Source organism: Rhineura floridana, chromosome 3 (assembly GCF_030035675.1).
Source record: "Rhineura floridana isolate rRhiFlo1 chromosome 3, rRhiFlo1.hap2, whole genome shotgun sequence".
NCBI classification, from domain to species: Eukaryota; Metazoa; Chordata; class Lepidosauria; order Squamata; family Rhineuridae; genus Rhineura; species Rhineura floridana.
Window position 1 is genome coordinate 21,612,446 of NC_084482.1, and position 16,514 is coordinate 21,628,959.

A 16,514-nucleotide genomic window follows, 5' to 3' on the forward strand; every position below is an offset into this window, starting at 1 on the left:
AGGTGAACACATACACGTAGACAATGCTTCTGAGAGATCTACAAACTCCTTGTGGTTGAGGACTGCCCTTATGGAATAAAAAAAGACCCATTCCGAAGTGTCATTTCCACATTCTCCTGCTGAGCCATTTCAGATCTAAACTTGTGTGCACACCCCCAATCTTCTTGGGTGCTGTTTAAGAAAAGCATAGTAAATTCTGGAGCAGGGTTAGGCCCAGAAGAACTGGTCTGATAACCCCTATCTCCAGCAGAAGTGTGATGGCTGAAAGGATAAATGTGTGCTTGGAGTGGCATGTGATTTTTCTTGATTCTAGGAATGTGTCCCTGGAGGACAGTCTCAAACTCCAGCAGAATGTTTCTGCCTGTTCCCTCTGAAATGTTGGCAATGGTGCCCTGTCCTTGCAGAGTGGCTAGCTGGTGTGGCATCACGTGGAACGTCATTCCTTTTCACATCCCAAATTCAAGGGCTGCTGTTTGTTAGAGGCATGGCTCCTTCTGACAGGCTTGGAGGCTTCCTCTTTCGGTTTGGAGGACTTGGGATGATTGCGGGGGTTGAAACCACAAAAGGAATCAGACCATTTGGGCTTTAGACTGTTTGGAGGAACAGCCTCCCGGCAAACATGACTGAGATGGGGAGGAGTAAAGTGGCAGCGAGATTGGGGATATGTGGGTGTGCCAGGGGAGCCAATCCAGTGCTCCCACTTATGTGCTCACACAGCCCCACCTCACCCCTCCTGAAAGAAGCAGTGACTAGGGATGGGCAAAACTGTCAATTTGTGCTTCTCTCCATTTCTAATTTTCCAGTCTTAAGTCCAGTTCTTCACATTGCCACATCAGTTTGCAACTGCTCTCGTTTAAAGTCCTTCTGAAAATTCATTAGCGTTTGGGTGCAAATAGTTGCATTTGCAGGCAATTTTGCCTAATACACACATTTTTGTAAAGCGATTTCCCCCTAATGCAACACATTTTTAATGTTATTTTTGATAAATGACGCATTTTAATGCACATTTTACCCTTGTATATGCATCTTTGTACACATTACCTGACTGGAGAGCTGCGCTGCACAATTCAGAGAAGTGCAGATTTTGAATGATGGTGGTTCATGCATTTTCAGAAAATGTGAATTGGGTAGGTTCGCCTTCAAATGCTAACGGAACTGAATTTCTCCCCTACCCCCAACAGTGATGCCCCTGATGGGAGGCTATTGTCAGAGCTCTGCTCTACCAGACGAGCTGCTCCTGGTGTGATGGCATCCCAGGAATCCCCAAAAAGTCAGATGTGAATGGCTGTCCAGATTGGGAACACAGGGCAACCTCCCAGTTGCATAGGTAGGTATTTCCATGTGCCACTGACATGCTGTTGATAACCTCATGCCTAGGAATAAAATGGTGCAGAGTCCAGCAGGGAATGCTGCGGATAAAGTTTTGGGGTTGGGTTTTTTAAATTTGATAAATTGTCTTTAACTTCTTCCCGATGACACAGTTTGTGCCCCAAAGGGCTGCCTGTTCTCCCTGCTCATGGAATGAGCCAAGTATGGGAAACAAAGTCTGATGAAGACTCTTCTTGTCCTCAGAAGGGTCTAGTGGCTGAAAATCCTCTGTCTGCAACCGAAGTCCCTAATAAGATGACACTGGAAAGGGGAAGGGAGGTGGGATTTTTCTCCTGTGTTCTTTCACCATCCTTTTGAAGTGGCATCACACAGCTCAGCTCTGAACTAACCCTACTGCTAGTCAAACAGGGTCCCTTTGGGAGCTCAAGGAAGCATAGTTTGCACATGACCAAGGGATGGAGCTCTGCCCTTGAGCAAGACTGCCTGACCCTGGGGCCACCAGAGCATGGAATTGTAAGGATGTGTGCTGAAAAGATTTCCTTCCCTATCCGTGCCTCCCCTAAAGCACCAGACTTCCAGCATTTCTCTCTCCCTCCACTGCTGGGCAAAACAGCATGTAGACCAAGGTGGTACCAGGAAAGGAACTCTCTGTGGCAGGACCAAAAAATGCGGCCATGTAGGATCTCTTCCTTGTGTTCCCTCATGTGGAGAGCATCCTGCTTCGGTCTCCCCCTTTGTCACTCTGTCAGTCAGGTTCATCCTGCTCAATAATCATTCCTGTGTTCTCACTGTTGCCCCGTGTCATTCAAGGGCAGCTTTTGAAAAGCAGGCCTGCCCAGGCCCCATCCCTCATGCTACTCATAGCAATTGACTTTGGCAGCACACACCCCACCCCGCACCAGCAATGCGTCAGACCTGATAGGGCCTTTTATTTATTAGCTCAATCAATGAAATTGAAGAAATTTGTTATCCCCCGCCATTCACATTTGCTAGTTACAGAAGAAAGACAAACAGGCTGGCATTGCATATCTGATTATTGTGCCCATTTGCTTTTCTCCACTGGCATCCCTCCATCTCCTTTCTGTCCACTCTTACAGAAGGCGCGTGGCTCTCGTCTACATTACAACCTGGGTATGAAACCAGAGCATTCATTACGTAAACGAAGCCGTTGGGAGAGCAGAACTCATCTGATAGAAAAGCAAGGAGAAACAAGCAAGCAGGCCGGCAGGCAGCTGCTTTGCGCAGACCACTGTTCCTCCACATGTGCACAGTAACTTTCCTCTTGTTAGCTCAGGGGCACCACCAGCTGGTAAACTGAACCCGTGTGCAATGACGATGGAAACATGTGAGTGCTAGAGGAGGAGACAGTAGCAGCAGCAGGAGGAGGAGGAGAAGGATGTGCAGGCACACACGGCTTGGCACTGGCCTGCTCAGATCCCCTCCCCTTTCTTCCCTGCTCAGAAATGCCATGGGCAACGGCGTGACGCATACTCCTCAGCATTCCCAGGTAGATTTCAGATAAGCTGCCCCTATCGGGTGGTAGGATTGCCTTTTAAATAAGAGTTAGAGGCTATCTCAGCCCCAGGCCTGCCATTAGAAAATAGCTGGTTGGTTTCCAAATGGGCAACGCTAACACCACATGCAGAATGATGGAAAGATACTCGGGTGCACTCTTGAGTTCATTCAGGCTGTAGCCTGGGGACATGCAAAGGGAGGTGGCGGTGGCAGGGGATGGGAGACAATCTGTCTGCCCCTTCCAGGCTGGGATCACGCTCTCTGGAAACGTGATTGCTGCTGAGCCAATAAAGACCTCTCATGAACACTGGCCATAACTAGTATTTGTCTCCCCAAAGGGCCAGTTTGAGAAGAGGGTGATGGAAAAAGACCCTGACCCCAGTTGGTCAAGATTCGTGCCCTGCTGCCTGCAGCCCCTTTAAACTCCTCTTTGGACACCTCTGGATTGACAACTGAAAGTGAGATTCAGGAGAGGGCAGACATGGCCTAGTGGGGGTACGTGGGGTGGCTGTCAGTTGCTGACCACTTGACTCTGGTGTCTCCACCCGGTGGTTTCCTAGGCTTCTGGTTCAGAAAGGAAGTGCACCAACCGGGGACATGGTGACATTTCCAGTGGGGAAAGCAGATTGCACTGAGGTGCTTCCACTGCCAGTGTGCAAAGAAGCTCCCCATGGAAACGGTGAAGACAAGAGATCTCCTTGGTCACACAATCAGCTTTTTAAAGCCATGCAGGCCTGAGTGGGCTGGAGCCCCTTTATACGTCCCGCCTAGTGTAAGGAACAGATGGACTGCAGCAACGCAGCCAGTCTTAGAGTGGGGACGATCTATCTAAACTGGTGACTGTGCCGTTGCTGTAAGGAAATAAATCACCCTGGGACATCTGGGGACGTATAAAGCCACGTAGGTCTCAGCCTGGTCAATGCCTGGATGAGAGATTCCCTGGGAGCCCCTTGTAAGGTGCTCTGAGCTTATAGGAACAAAAGCAGAATATCAGCACCACAAGCCAATAAAGAGATAAATGCACAATGCATCATGTGATATTATCGCTATCTACAGATTAGGTCTGGTACAATGGACAAAGTGCTGGATTTGCACCTTGGAGACCTAAGTTTAGAGACCTTTCTCGGCTGTGAAACTCCCTGGGTGGCCTTGAGTGAACTGTCGTCATCTCGGTCTAATCTGTCCTTCTCCAACCTGGTGCCGTTCAGATGTTTTGGCCTACAACTCCCATCTTCAGATGTTTTGGCCTACAACTCCCATCTTCAGATGTTTTGGCCTACAACTCCCATCAGCCCTAACGAGCATAGTTGTTCAGGCTGGCAGGGGCTGATGGGAGTCGTATTCCAAAACCTCTGGATGGCACCAGGTTGGGGATAGCCAAATAAAGAGTGCAGGTTGACACCCACACATAAATTCAGGGTCAGAAAGGTACCAATGCCATGAATGCACAGATAATGATACTGAGGTTCATCAGATCACACAACTGAACCGAGTGCAAATACCAACATTGCAATTGTGTCAATGGTTATATATGCAGAGGGTGCAGTAAACACTGCAGTTTGCCCAGGATGATTGCGTGCTGTCGTCACCTGATTAACAAATATATGGTTTGCACTAAGGTTAGAGATGGCCTCATTGCCTTGGTCAATTTGGGATAAGTTATTAACATTCCTTGTCAAGCTTTTTCATCCTGGAACCCTTGACCCCAACTAGGGATGTGCTAGAATTTTGCCCAATTCAGATTTTTTTTACAGAATTTTCCATTAATTTGCTTATTTGCTATCATTGAGGATCAGATTTTTATCTAGTGATTTTCTGCAGCTATTATTGGAAATGGATTTTTTCCACACACAAAAATCCGCATCTAAAATATTCATATTAATATCAATATTTTTATCAGGATTTCCTTCAATTTATCGATATTTGAATTTGTCAACGTTTCATTCAAAATATTGAATTTCCTTTAAAATATCAATATTAATATATTTTTTCTGAGGGGAGAAATCCTGGATCAGTAAAAGCAGCAGCTTGCAGACAAAGAACGAACTCCAATCGATACCAGCCTGTTAGGTAGTTGGAATGCTTTCGAACCGGCACTGACCGACCTATCCCATCCCTAGCCCCAACCTCAGCACTTTTCCTATCACCCATCTACTTTGAGCAACTGAGGGACTGCATGCAGGATGGCTTCAAACTCCAATGTGGAACTATGTTTAATTTAGGCAGCTGTTCTGGCCTAGATGGCTAGGTGACGTAGATAACCACTGGAGAGCTTCGCAAGAGAAGGTTGCCAAACCATTTGTGATAAGCCAAGGTGATCAGGGTTATAACTCTTGGAGAACACCACCTATAGATGAGACTTATGGGAGACACAGGGCTCCCATTCGTGAACACACTATTTCTAAGATGATAATGTCATAATGCAAAAGTGATCTGAATACTCTAATTGGAATCTCTTATAAATTATTCACTACTCAGATGTGTGTGTGTGTGTGTGTGTGTGTGTATCTGTCTGTAAAGATTGGCAAAACTCTTTGAAATAAATTATACACAATTAGAAAAGCTGCAGCTACCCTCTCCAAATCTGAACTGGCTCTCTGAAAGCCAGCCTTGCTTAGTTAGGTATACAAAAGAAGAAAGTATTGCACTATATATCTGTGCCTTGCCTCCTTTCAAGCCCTGATTAACTCCTGGGAAGAAGTCTCATGAGTAATGTCATCAATGTCCCAAAAAAGGGATGGTGAGACAGATGGTCATTGGTGCAAGGGAGGGGAGTGTTAAAGTGACAGCAAAAGGAACTATCCCATAACCCCAAACCTGGCAGTGGACAAACAAATGTTTGCTCTGAATCAGTGGCTGGGGCACAGTCACTGCTCCAGGACCATCCCTATTTCAGCAGGGCCACAATGACAATTTCTTGTGGATGTTCACCCTCCTTCTCTTACTGTGCTGGAATTAGAGCTTAAACAAAAATTTGCAGAACAGCTGAAATTTGACAGATACCCCCTACTTCAAATTGGCAAGTTAAAACTCAAAACCAGGCAGAATGATTTCAGCCTAAGTCTTCCTAGTGAACATGAGGGCACACAGCTAGGTTTTACCACTGAAGTGAAGCAAAGTGGACCTTGTAAACTGCTTGGATAGGAGACTACCTGGGAACCCTAAAAAAAATGCTGCTCTAAGCTCCTTGGGGCAAAAAGCAGGTACAAGTTAAAAACAGATTGGCCTTGACTTTGTGCCAGAACTTGGATTTAGAGGCTTGCAACAGTTTGCATTGAGAACACCACACACACAAAAAACCATTCTGTAAAACGTCACAAATTGCTCCTTGCGTGACACCCTCGATAAGGCCATGTTTCAATTCTGGTTGCTTTGTTTCAGCTGAAAGCAACCATGGGATGCCCCCTTCTCCTCCCGTGTTCATTCTAGTACTACAACTCCAAGTTCCATTTACAGCTTGAATACAGTTGTGGGAGCAAGGGAGGGCCTAGTATATTTACACCCCAGTTTGCTTTTTGAGTCATAAAAGGTTTAAGCGCGCATATATATATACATATATATATGTACAGCCTGTAGAAGGAGCTCAAGAAGGCCAATGGGTGGGTAGGCACCCATCTGATGGATGGAATGGAGCTTGCTAAAGGGCTAGAGAGGTTAGCTGATTCTTCCTCTCTCCTTTCCTGGTTGTTGGGTCATCAGATAGATATATTCTGTTTTATCCCACACAGGACCTAAGAGCTTGCCAAGCTCACTCTCGGCTGGACCCAAAGATCTGTAGGAAAAAGGAGAATATGTAGATGATGTCCAGATAGATGTTGAGGGCTCCAAAGATGTATTCCTCCGGGCTCATGGCATAGCGGCGGTTTCCCATCAGGAGCTGTGTGTCAAAGGCCAGAAACTGAGGAGAGAAAACCAAATACAGGCAAAGGTCAACAGTGCCCTCTGAGCCCTGCTGAATTCAATGGGATTTGCTCCCATGTAAATGAGTACAAGATTGCAGGCTAAATATGACAATAACCTCTCTGCAGGGATGGACAAATCTGTCACTTTTAGTTTCTCCCAGTTTCTCATTTTTCCATTATAATTTCAGTTTGCCACATTTCCACATCAGTTTACTTTAAAAAAAGTCCTCATGGAAATTCATCAACTTTTTAGTCTGCATGCATTTCTCCTAATATTCACATTTTTGTATGCAGTTTTGCTCTTTATACATATTTTTGTAAGCAATTTTCCCTAATACAATGCATTCAGAAGGATGGTTAGGATAAAAACCTAAATACTACCATTACTGATAATAATTATATTATTTATTTATTTATTTATTGCATTTGTATACCGCCCCAGAGCCGATGCTCTCTGGGCAGTTTACAACACTTTATATGCATTTTTATGCACACTTGCTCCTAATAGATGCATTTTGTACACATTTTTGGTTACAGAAGTGCATTGCAAAATTCAGATAAATGTGAATTATGAAGGAAAGCTGTGCTTTTTGGTTTGTATATTGTCTTAGAGAGTGTACATTAGGTAGAGTTACATTAAAATGCGAACTGAACTGAGTTTCCTTCTCATCCCAGTTTCTCTTACTTTCAAAGTGTTTGGCATAGGAATAGGTTCAGCCCATGAATAGATGGCAAAATGGCTCAGTTCCTTTCCCCAGTTGGCCAAGATCTGTTGTTAATTAAATTTATATGCAACCCCTCCTCCCAGAAGGAGCCCAGGGTAGCAAACAAAAATGCTAGAAACATCTCTGAAATATTTAAAAAAACAAAACATCTTTAAAAATAAATCTTTAAAATATCTTTTTTAAAAAAAAAACTAAAAACAATTCCAACACTGATGCAGACTAGGATAAGGTCTCTACTTAAAAGGCTTGTTGAAAGAGGAAGGTCTTCAGCAAGCACCAAAAAGACAACAGAGGCAGCACCTGTCTAATATTTAGGAGGAGTGATTTCCAAAGGGTAGATGCCACAAAACTAAAAGTCCATTTCCTATGTTGTGTGGAATGGACCTCCAGATGAGATGGTATCTGCAGGAGGCCCTCACCTGCAGAGTGCAGTGACTGACTGGGTATATAAGGGGTAAGACAAACTTTCAGGTATCCTGGTCCCAAGCTGTATACACCAAAACCAGCAGTTTGAACTTAGCGCAGTAGCTAATGGGCAGCCAGTGCAATTCTTTCAGCAGTGGGGTAATATGCTGGCAATATCCTGCCCCAATAAGCAATCATGCCATTGCATTTTGCACCAGCTGCAGCTTCCAGAGCAACCTCAAGGACAACCCCACAGTAATTACAGTAATTACAGCGCATTACAGTAATCCAGCCTGGAGGTTACCAGCACATTACTAAATGCTACCAGCGCATGTATTAAAATATCTTACTTTTCACATACAATATTAAGCTGAGGAAGGAGCTAGACTTTAAAAGAGACACTGATCTGCTGCCATTCTGTGCCACTTTCTTATCTCTTCTTCGTAACATATATGTCATTACACAACATGTGATATATCACCACGCTGCATATTTCCCTTCCCCTGCCCACCTATGCTGTGAAGAAGTGGCAGGGAAAGGCAGTGTGATGGGGTCACATCACATGCTGTATTTGACTAGGAATTACTAGGAAGAGGAGAGAAAGTTTGATGCAGAGCATCTATTGTCATGTCTAGTCCTACCTTAAAATTGAATCAAAACACAAGAATGGGGGAGGAGGCATGGAGAGAAGCAAGTAACATCCAGCAATTATTAACTCTTCATTCTGCCTCTAATTATAACAGCCTTCCCCAACATGGTGCTGTCCAGATGTTTCAGACTACAACTACCATCAGGCCAATGGCCAGGGATAATGAAGGCTGTAGTGCAAAATATCCAGAGGACACCACGTTGGGGAATGCTGAATTACAGTATGAACAGAAAGTTTTACGTATTTGTTTATTTCTATCTAAATAAAACTCAAGCATCATGATGCAGTTTGCAGTGCCACAGACCTGTCGGGGGGGGGGGCGATGGCCGGTACACTGCATGGCGGCATTTGTCCAAGGGAGGAGGTGTCATGGGGCAGTGGAGGTGGCAGCAGTGGCAGCCTGGATGGGTTGGCAGGAGGCCAGTCTGAGGCCTACCTGCCCTGCACTGTGGCACTATTTGTACAAGGCAGCAGCAGCTTCAGCAGAAAAACAGGTGAGGCAAGCAGGTTGGTGAGGAGAGTGGGTTTGCCTAGGAGTTGGCAGGGGTTGATGACCAAAGCTAGCAGTGAGGCAGAGCCCCCCTAGTTTTTAATAATATTGATATCCTGCCTTTCTATCAAGACTAGGCCACCATGGTGGTTAATAGTAAGTAAAGCAATCTGTTCAAATAAAACAAGAAATTAAAATTAAGAATCAGATCCAGTAGTCAAGAATAGCAAAAACAGCACTGTCGAAAGCTTCACAAAACACTGGGGTTTTTTTGTAAAAAAAACACCCCTCGGCATTTAAATTTCAACAATGTGGATGACTGATGAATATCACTGGGAAAAGTATTCCAATGTCTACCTGCCCTCAGCTGTGAAGGCTCAGAGGAAGGCCGCAGTAGAACATGTCAATTGACAGGCAGTTTCCTACAGACACAGAGCAGGTAGATCTTCAGATGTTCCTGTCCCAGATCATTTGGGGCTTTAAAAGGTCAAAACTCTGCTTGTTCAGAAACAAACAGATAGCCAGTGTAAAGATTCTTATATGTTCAACTCTTGCAGTGGGAGGCATTCAGGTGTTTTAACAATGTCACCAAGAGTACAACAGAGTTTCCAAATGTCAGAATTGGGCTTGGAGGAAAAGCAGTGTATTTTCCGTGTGTGTGTGTGTGTGAGAGAGAGAGAGAGAGAGAGAGAGAGAGAGAGAGAGAGATCCTCCTCAGAACCAAGAGCCAACTGCAAACTGAGCCATGGGGAGTTTGCCCTGCATGAGTTATCCCAGACCTTATAATCAGCTCTAAATTCCAGTGAGGATACCTCTGTTTTACCTTTTAGTAGGACAAGCCTTAAAATGCATGTTTATTTCACATCACCTTTCATATTTTAGATGGATACATTTTAAGCAGCAGCTGCAGCATATCGTGACTCACAGCCCTTGGAAAGGGATAATTCTGATGCTATTGCCCCCCCCCCAACAGTTAGACTGTTTTTGCTGTCCAAAAAAAAACCAAACACCAATTTGCATGGAGATAAGCAAAGCTTCTTCCTAGCAGTCATTAAAGTCACAGGTCAAAGTATGGGAAAACCACGAGCAAGGCATTGCCTGGGTACCTCTCTTGGTGCTGGCAGGTCAGATCCATGCACAGGTCCCTGGCTTTGCTCCTCACTTGGAATGCTCTGCCAGTTCCCATGGCTCAGATTAAAGGGGAGGATCCTCTCTGGGTGGCTGCCAGCCTGACTTTGCAGCCTGAGCCAGTGCATTCAAGATTTCACCACCCAGCTGCAATGCCTCACCCATCTGCCTTGTGCCAGGGGCCCAGGGCTAAGATTAAACACAATCAGCAGGCAAGCAGGTCCAATATGCTAGCATCTCTGCAGCTCTCAAATGGAAAGAGGACAAGAGAATTCAATGGGTCTTGGTGAGATACTGAATCCAGTAGACTTCCCCTGCTTCTCCTGGCCTATGGTGGCAACTTTCAGCCTATAGAGGCAACGTATTTGCCTTAGCTTCCCCAACTCGCTGCTATCTTTGTTTGGAAAAATTGATTGCACTCTGGGAAGGTGTTCCATGGTTTATAATAGAAATGGGGAAAATGTGTCCCTCCAGATGCTGCCGGACTACCACTCCCATTATCCTTCATCACTGGCTATCTGACTGGGGCTGATGGGAGCTTGAGTCCAACAACACCTGGAAGACCGCAGGTTCCCCATCCCTGGATTATAACTACCACACATGTTTTGCTTCTGTGTGCTTTCTATAGTACAGGTATGGGAAACTTTGGGCCCTCCAGATGTTGCTCAACTATAGCTCCCATCATCCATGACCATTGGTCATGCTTTCTGGGGCTAGTAGAAGTTGGAGTCCTAGCAACATCTGGAGGACCAAAGTTCCCTGTCTGCTCTACACACACAGTCACATATCCATCTGGCATACAAACTAGGCAACTATACAAAGGTAAAATGCCCATTTGTTCCTCCGTCCACTTTTGGTTCTTTCCCCCTCCCACACTGGCATGTGGTCCTCAGAAGGTTGCCACGAAGGAAATGCGGCCCTCTGACTGAAAAAGCTCCATCATCTTTGTTCTAATGTGATCAGGGGTTCCTATCGTGCTTGGGGAACTTCTTCTCCCTAGGGCAGTGCCTGAATGCTGAATCAGTGATATGCAATGAGCTAAGCATCAGCTGAACTTGCATGCAGTTTGAGAAGCTGGCACACCCAGCTACATCGGTTAGACACATTCATTCATTTCTAACACATCAAACAGACATGCAGCAATGTTTTGGGGATATATGCTCAGACTTCATGCTGCAGCTTGAGCAAGAAGAATCTTGTGATTCATTTCAACACCTCAGCCCCACCTCCCCACCCCCTCACACTCATATGATCCAGCCTATCATCACTTTGGGTAAGCATGTCTGCAGGGAGGAGGGGGCAAAGGGTTATAGGAGGAGCAGCAGTGCAGTGCTGCAGCTCCGATGGCTGTAGGGGTCCCAATGCTGGTGGGGCTGGCAGGATCAGCGGTGGGCCCTTCCAAGCCCCTATGCCCTCAGCAGGTGCCCAGCTTTACCGACCTCTGACGCAGGCCCTGATGCCCTTGTTCACCTGGCCAAACGTTCCAGTTTTCTAGTATCTCTTGGTACCTGCTGTCTCTCTGATGGTTGTCTTCTCTTACTGGCTCCCACCATACAGTTAGAAGCTGGCTAAAGGTTACATTCACATACACATAAAGGGAATACATTCATTAGATCAAAAAAGAAAAAAGTCAGGCTCTGATTGTGGAGAGTCCTGTAGCCCCCCAGGAGACAGGCAGAGGAAGCTACAGAAATGCACAAGGAAGGCAAAGCGCTGACCCCATTGTTTATCTTATCTCTGCTGCTTATCTCTCCTTCAGTGGCCAGTGGCCCTGCTCCTCCCCTTCTCAAGCCCTCAGGACAATTCGCTGTAAAAAGGAGAGAGAGAAGGTGGCCAAGAGATAAACAACATGTTCAGCCCGCTCCTCTGTCATTGGGCCTCTCCAGCCTTCTCTGCCTGTTTTTCCTGAGCAGCTTTAAGATTCAGGGCTCTTCAGGATTTTACACAGGGCTGGTGCTTTTTGTTTTGTTTTTAAATGATGAATATAATGTCCTGTAGTCAGGCTCTTAGATCTTTGCAACGACATAAGGTTCATATGCCCAGAACTGGCTCACTGGGTGGGGCAAAGCTGCTATGCTAGCTTCCTGGGGGGGCACTGTTGCTTCCTGGGAAGCGAGGGGCGAGGCAGCATGGAGGCTTCTGCAGTGCAAATGCACCGGTGGTGCCAACCTGGTGCTCCCACTGGTGCATTTGCACTATGCTGACCTCTTTTTGCTGCCTCTCCTTCTCCCTCCTGGTAGGCAACAGTGACCTACCTGCCAGGAAGCTAGCATAGCCCTGCCAGGCGGGCCACGTCGGCACTTGTCCCATGGCATCTAGGGGTGTATTTTGGGATGCAAAGCTATAAGCGGATGAGCTGAGATGGGGGAAACGTCAAATATGGACTCTGCTCCCATTGAGAAGGTCTCGCCGCAAGAAGAGCTGAGCCCAGATGCTTCTGCCTTCTGACGGGGATTATATTGGCTTTCATCCCTGCCAGTTACTGTACTGCCAGAGAGGAGAAGCCCTTCCTCCATGACCTGCCACCACCTTCTTTTTGCATGATGGGGGAGAGATACTGAATGTGCACTTCCCAAAACAATACACAAACTGAGTGCAGTTATCTGTTGAAATCTGAACTTCTCTGGATTTTGCAACACAGTCCTTAACCCAGCCATCCCCACAAAATGTGTACATTAGGAGAAAGTGTGCACAAATTCTTTATCTATTACCACATTCAGATCCTACCTTTCCTCCAAGGAGCTCAAGGTAATGAAAACAACATACAAAAATGTATTATATTGGGGGAAATAGCTTGCAAAAATGTGCATATTAGACAGAATTGTGTGCAGAACTGTATATATAAGGAGAAATGTGCATTTCAGGGGGACATTTTTTCCCCAGTTACAGATGCAGAAAGTGGGCAAACTGAACTTAAGTTTGGAAAAATGAGGTCCTGAAAGAAAGTGAATGACAGATTTGTCCATCCCCATCTTCCCTCTCTCTTTCTGATGGTGGGGCAGCAGTAGCAGGATCTCTGAGCGGGTCTCCCCCTCATTAATACCTAGAATGCACAACTAGCAGCTTCTCTGATGCACATCGCAGGAGCGCATCCTTCTTAGGAACCTAGGCACCCTGGGAAAATGCATCCCCCGGTTCCTATTGTTCCTGGTTTACCTGCATCCATGCATTCTAGGCACGGGGGAGGGGACATGGACAGAAGCCTCCAGAGAGGTCTTGTTACTGCTGTGGCCCCAATATACCCACTAATATAGGGAGAAGGAAAGGGGGTAGTTTTAAGGGTTTTTAAAGGGGGGGCACTTAGATAAGGTGGGGCGTAGGGAGAGAAAATGCTCAAAGTCCATCATGCTCCCAGTGACACCAATAGATCTATGACTGGGTTTTGCAATTCTGGATTAGGCTTGGAAGAAACACATTTTTTTCTGGCTTTTCTTTCTTTTTTTCGAGGCGGGAGGGGATAGCTTGGTTCTCCCATTCTGAACTGAGACCAGTGTGCATGTCGCTCATCATTACAGAGACTGAACCCTGAACAGCAAAGGACTTGAACACAAACCCTGCAGATTGGATTGTACAAATGAGAGATTCATGAAGTACAAAGGGAAGCTCTGCGACTGCATTTGAAGGAGCAGGGAAAGGGGAAGCTCCCTCCCCCCCCCAAAAAAAAAAATCACAGGAAGCACAAGAAGCAAAGCCTCAAAATGGAACTGAAAAATGGATCTGTATAAAATAATCATAGTCTTTATAAAACAATATGGTGCCCAACACATTTTGGTTGATGACAACCTTCTTCAGGGGCACAGGGAGAATATAACCCGCTAAACATTCAATTGTTTTATAGGGACTAAGGGAGCAATTCAGACCCAAGATCTTCGGGGAATCTCTGGCAGACCCAGCAGAGCTGAAGTCCCCCATCCTGGCTCAGCCAGAGATACACTGGTGTAACTTCTCCATCCTGGCTCAGCCAGGGCTGTGTCGGTTCAGCCGGGGCTCAACCAAAGCTGGCTCAGCAGAGGCTGGAGTAAGTCCCCCAAAGAGAGAATTTTAGGTTGTGGCAAAGGAAAACTACCCCTATTCCAAAGTCAGCCTGGTCACATGACCTAGCACCCATTTTCCCCCTAGTACTATTTTGCCTCTTCCTTTACTTCCCACAAATGGTTGCCTGGGAAGCTCAGCTGATCTGATAAGCTCTGCAAATTCTCACTGCTAATGGTCGGGGGGGGAGAAGAGAGAGAATTGTTTTGTGAATGTGAGCTTACTTACCATAGTAAATACAATTGCACCCAGCACAGCATAAATGGCCTGGAGCCACGGCACCTACAGGGGAAGAGGCAAGAGAGATTGGTCAGCCTAATAAGACAGAAGGATGGAAAAGATACAGCCAATGTGGGAGGATGGATGGCCGGTTGTCTGTACATAGGAACATAGGAAGCTGCCTTATCCTGAGTGAGACCATCAGTCCATCCAGCTCAGTATTGTCTACTACACCAACTGGCAGTAGCTCTCCAGGGTTTCAGGTGGGGGACATTCCTGGTCCTACCTGGAAATGCTGGAGATTGAACCAGGGACCTAAACCAGATGCTCTGCCACTGAGCTATGGCTCTTCCCCTGGTAGAGACTCTGGTACAGGTAGGCTCAATTGGCCCAAAGTCAAAATAATCACCACCACCACTACCACCACCACAATCACCACTACCTCCATAAAGAAGGTGGAAAAGGAGCCAAGTGCAAGGAAGAAAAATGGCTCCTGCATTGTTCTCACCTCATTAGACAGGCTCCCAGGCACAGGCTGGGAACCAAGTGTCACTTGATAATGAATCAAAGGATGATGCTGACCGTGATGGATGATAACTGGAAATTAAATAAAGCTCTTTCCAGAGCAGGGACTCCCGATGTGTGTCAGAGCAACCATATCTACTGTGAAGTCCTATTGAATTCAATGGGGCTTACTCCCAGGTATATGGGGTTGGGATTGCATGCATGCCAGATGCCTACAGGAAGCTCACAAGCACGACTTGAACACAACAACTCTTTCCTATTGTTGCTGCTTCCCTCACTTTTCTTCCGTTTCCATCAGAATGAAGGGCGACCTTGGGGAGCAACATTTACTTGGTTTCATATAACATGGCTTATGAAATTTGGGAATCATTACTCTCCCCTCCCTGTCCCAGTTAATATTTAAATAAATGTATGACAGGAATGTGTTATACATTTCCTACACAACTTGATAACATCTTGTTTTTACATTATTGAGCTTGGTGAAGACAATGAAAGCACAAATTCACCAGGGTCAGATTTTGGATCATCCCCCACCGCTATGCCAAATTAAAACAAGAACAGTCAGGATAAGGGCATTATGGTGTTTGTCTGGAAGTGCATAGCTCTACAGAGGTCCTACATCAGAGATGAGGAACCTGGGTCCTCCAGATGTTGTCGGACACCAACTCCAATTAGCCCCAGACAGCATGGCCAATGGTGAGGGATGATGGGAGATGGAATCAAACAACAAAAGGAAGGCCGCAGGTTCCACCTTCCCTGACCTACATAGATCATGTGCTAAAACCTCTGGCCCGTGTCACTGGAGACTGCAAGTAGGAGATCACATGACTGAACCCCCCCCAATTAAAAAAATATTTCTGGCATACAGAAAACTAAATGTCAAGAAGAAAGCTAGCCTTATCGCCGATTTGCTAGTTTTCTATGTGGAGACTTCCCCCTTCCTGGTTTGTTTTAAGCAGTCAAACATATGATTCCCTTCCATGTGCTCCATGATTTGACAAAGTGCCCCACAGTATTCTGATTGGCAAGCTAGCTAAATGTGGGCTGGATGGAACATCTATCAGATGGATCCACAGTTGACTACAGAATCATACTCAAAGAATGCTTATCAATGGTTCCTTCTCAAACTGGGCAGAAGTAACGAGTGGGTAGCACAGGGCTCGGTCTTGGGCTCAGTACTCTTCAACATTTTTATTAATGACTTGGATGAGGAGGTACAGAGCATGCTTATTAAATTTGCAGATGATACAAAATTGGGAGGAAAGCGAATACCCTGGAAGACAGAAATAAAATTCAAAGGGACCTTGATAGGCTGGAGCATTGGGCTGAAAACAACAGAATGAAGTTTAACAGGGATAAATGCAAAGTTCTATGCCTAGGAAAAAGAAACCAAAGGCACAATTATAAGATGGGGGATACTTGGCTCAGAAATACTACACACAAGAAGGATCTTGGAATTGTTGTTAATCACAAGCTAAATATGAGCCAACAGTGCAATGTGGCTGGAAAAAAAGGCAAATACTATTTTAGGCTGCGTTAACAGAAGTATAGTTCCAAATCGCATGAAATACTAGTTCCTCTCTGTTCAGCACTGG

The 16,514-nt window shown here is 45.8% G+C and overlaps 1 protein-coding gene across 2 annotated transcripts in view; it reads right to left on the bottom strand.

The window, feature by feature from the left end:
• Positions 1 to 2,306: 2,306 nt before the first annotated feature.
• Positions 2,307 to 16,514, bottom strand: part of FAIM2 (Fas apoptotic inhibitory molecule 2) — a 65,579-nt gene continuing 51,371 nt past the window's right edge. For both annotated transcript variants that reach the window (XM_061614923.1, XM_061614924.1), the window contains 2 exons: positions 14,404 to 14,457; positions 2,307 to 6,742 (listed from right to left, as the gene is read on the bottom strand). In XM_061614923.1, coding sequence (XP_061470907.1) covers positions 6,593 to 6,742; positions 14,404 to 14,457 — 204 coding nt within the window. In that variant the 3' untranslated portion in view covers positions 2,307 to 6,592. The remainder of the gene's footprint in view (positions 6,743 to 14,403; positions 14,458 to 16,514) is intronic.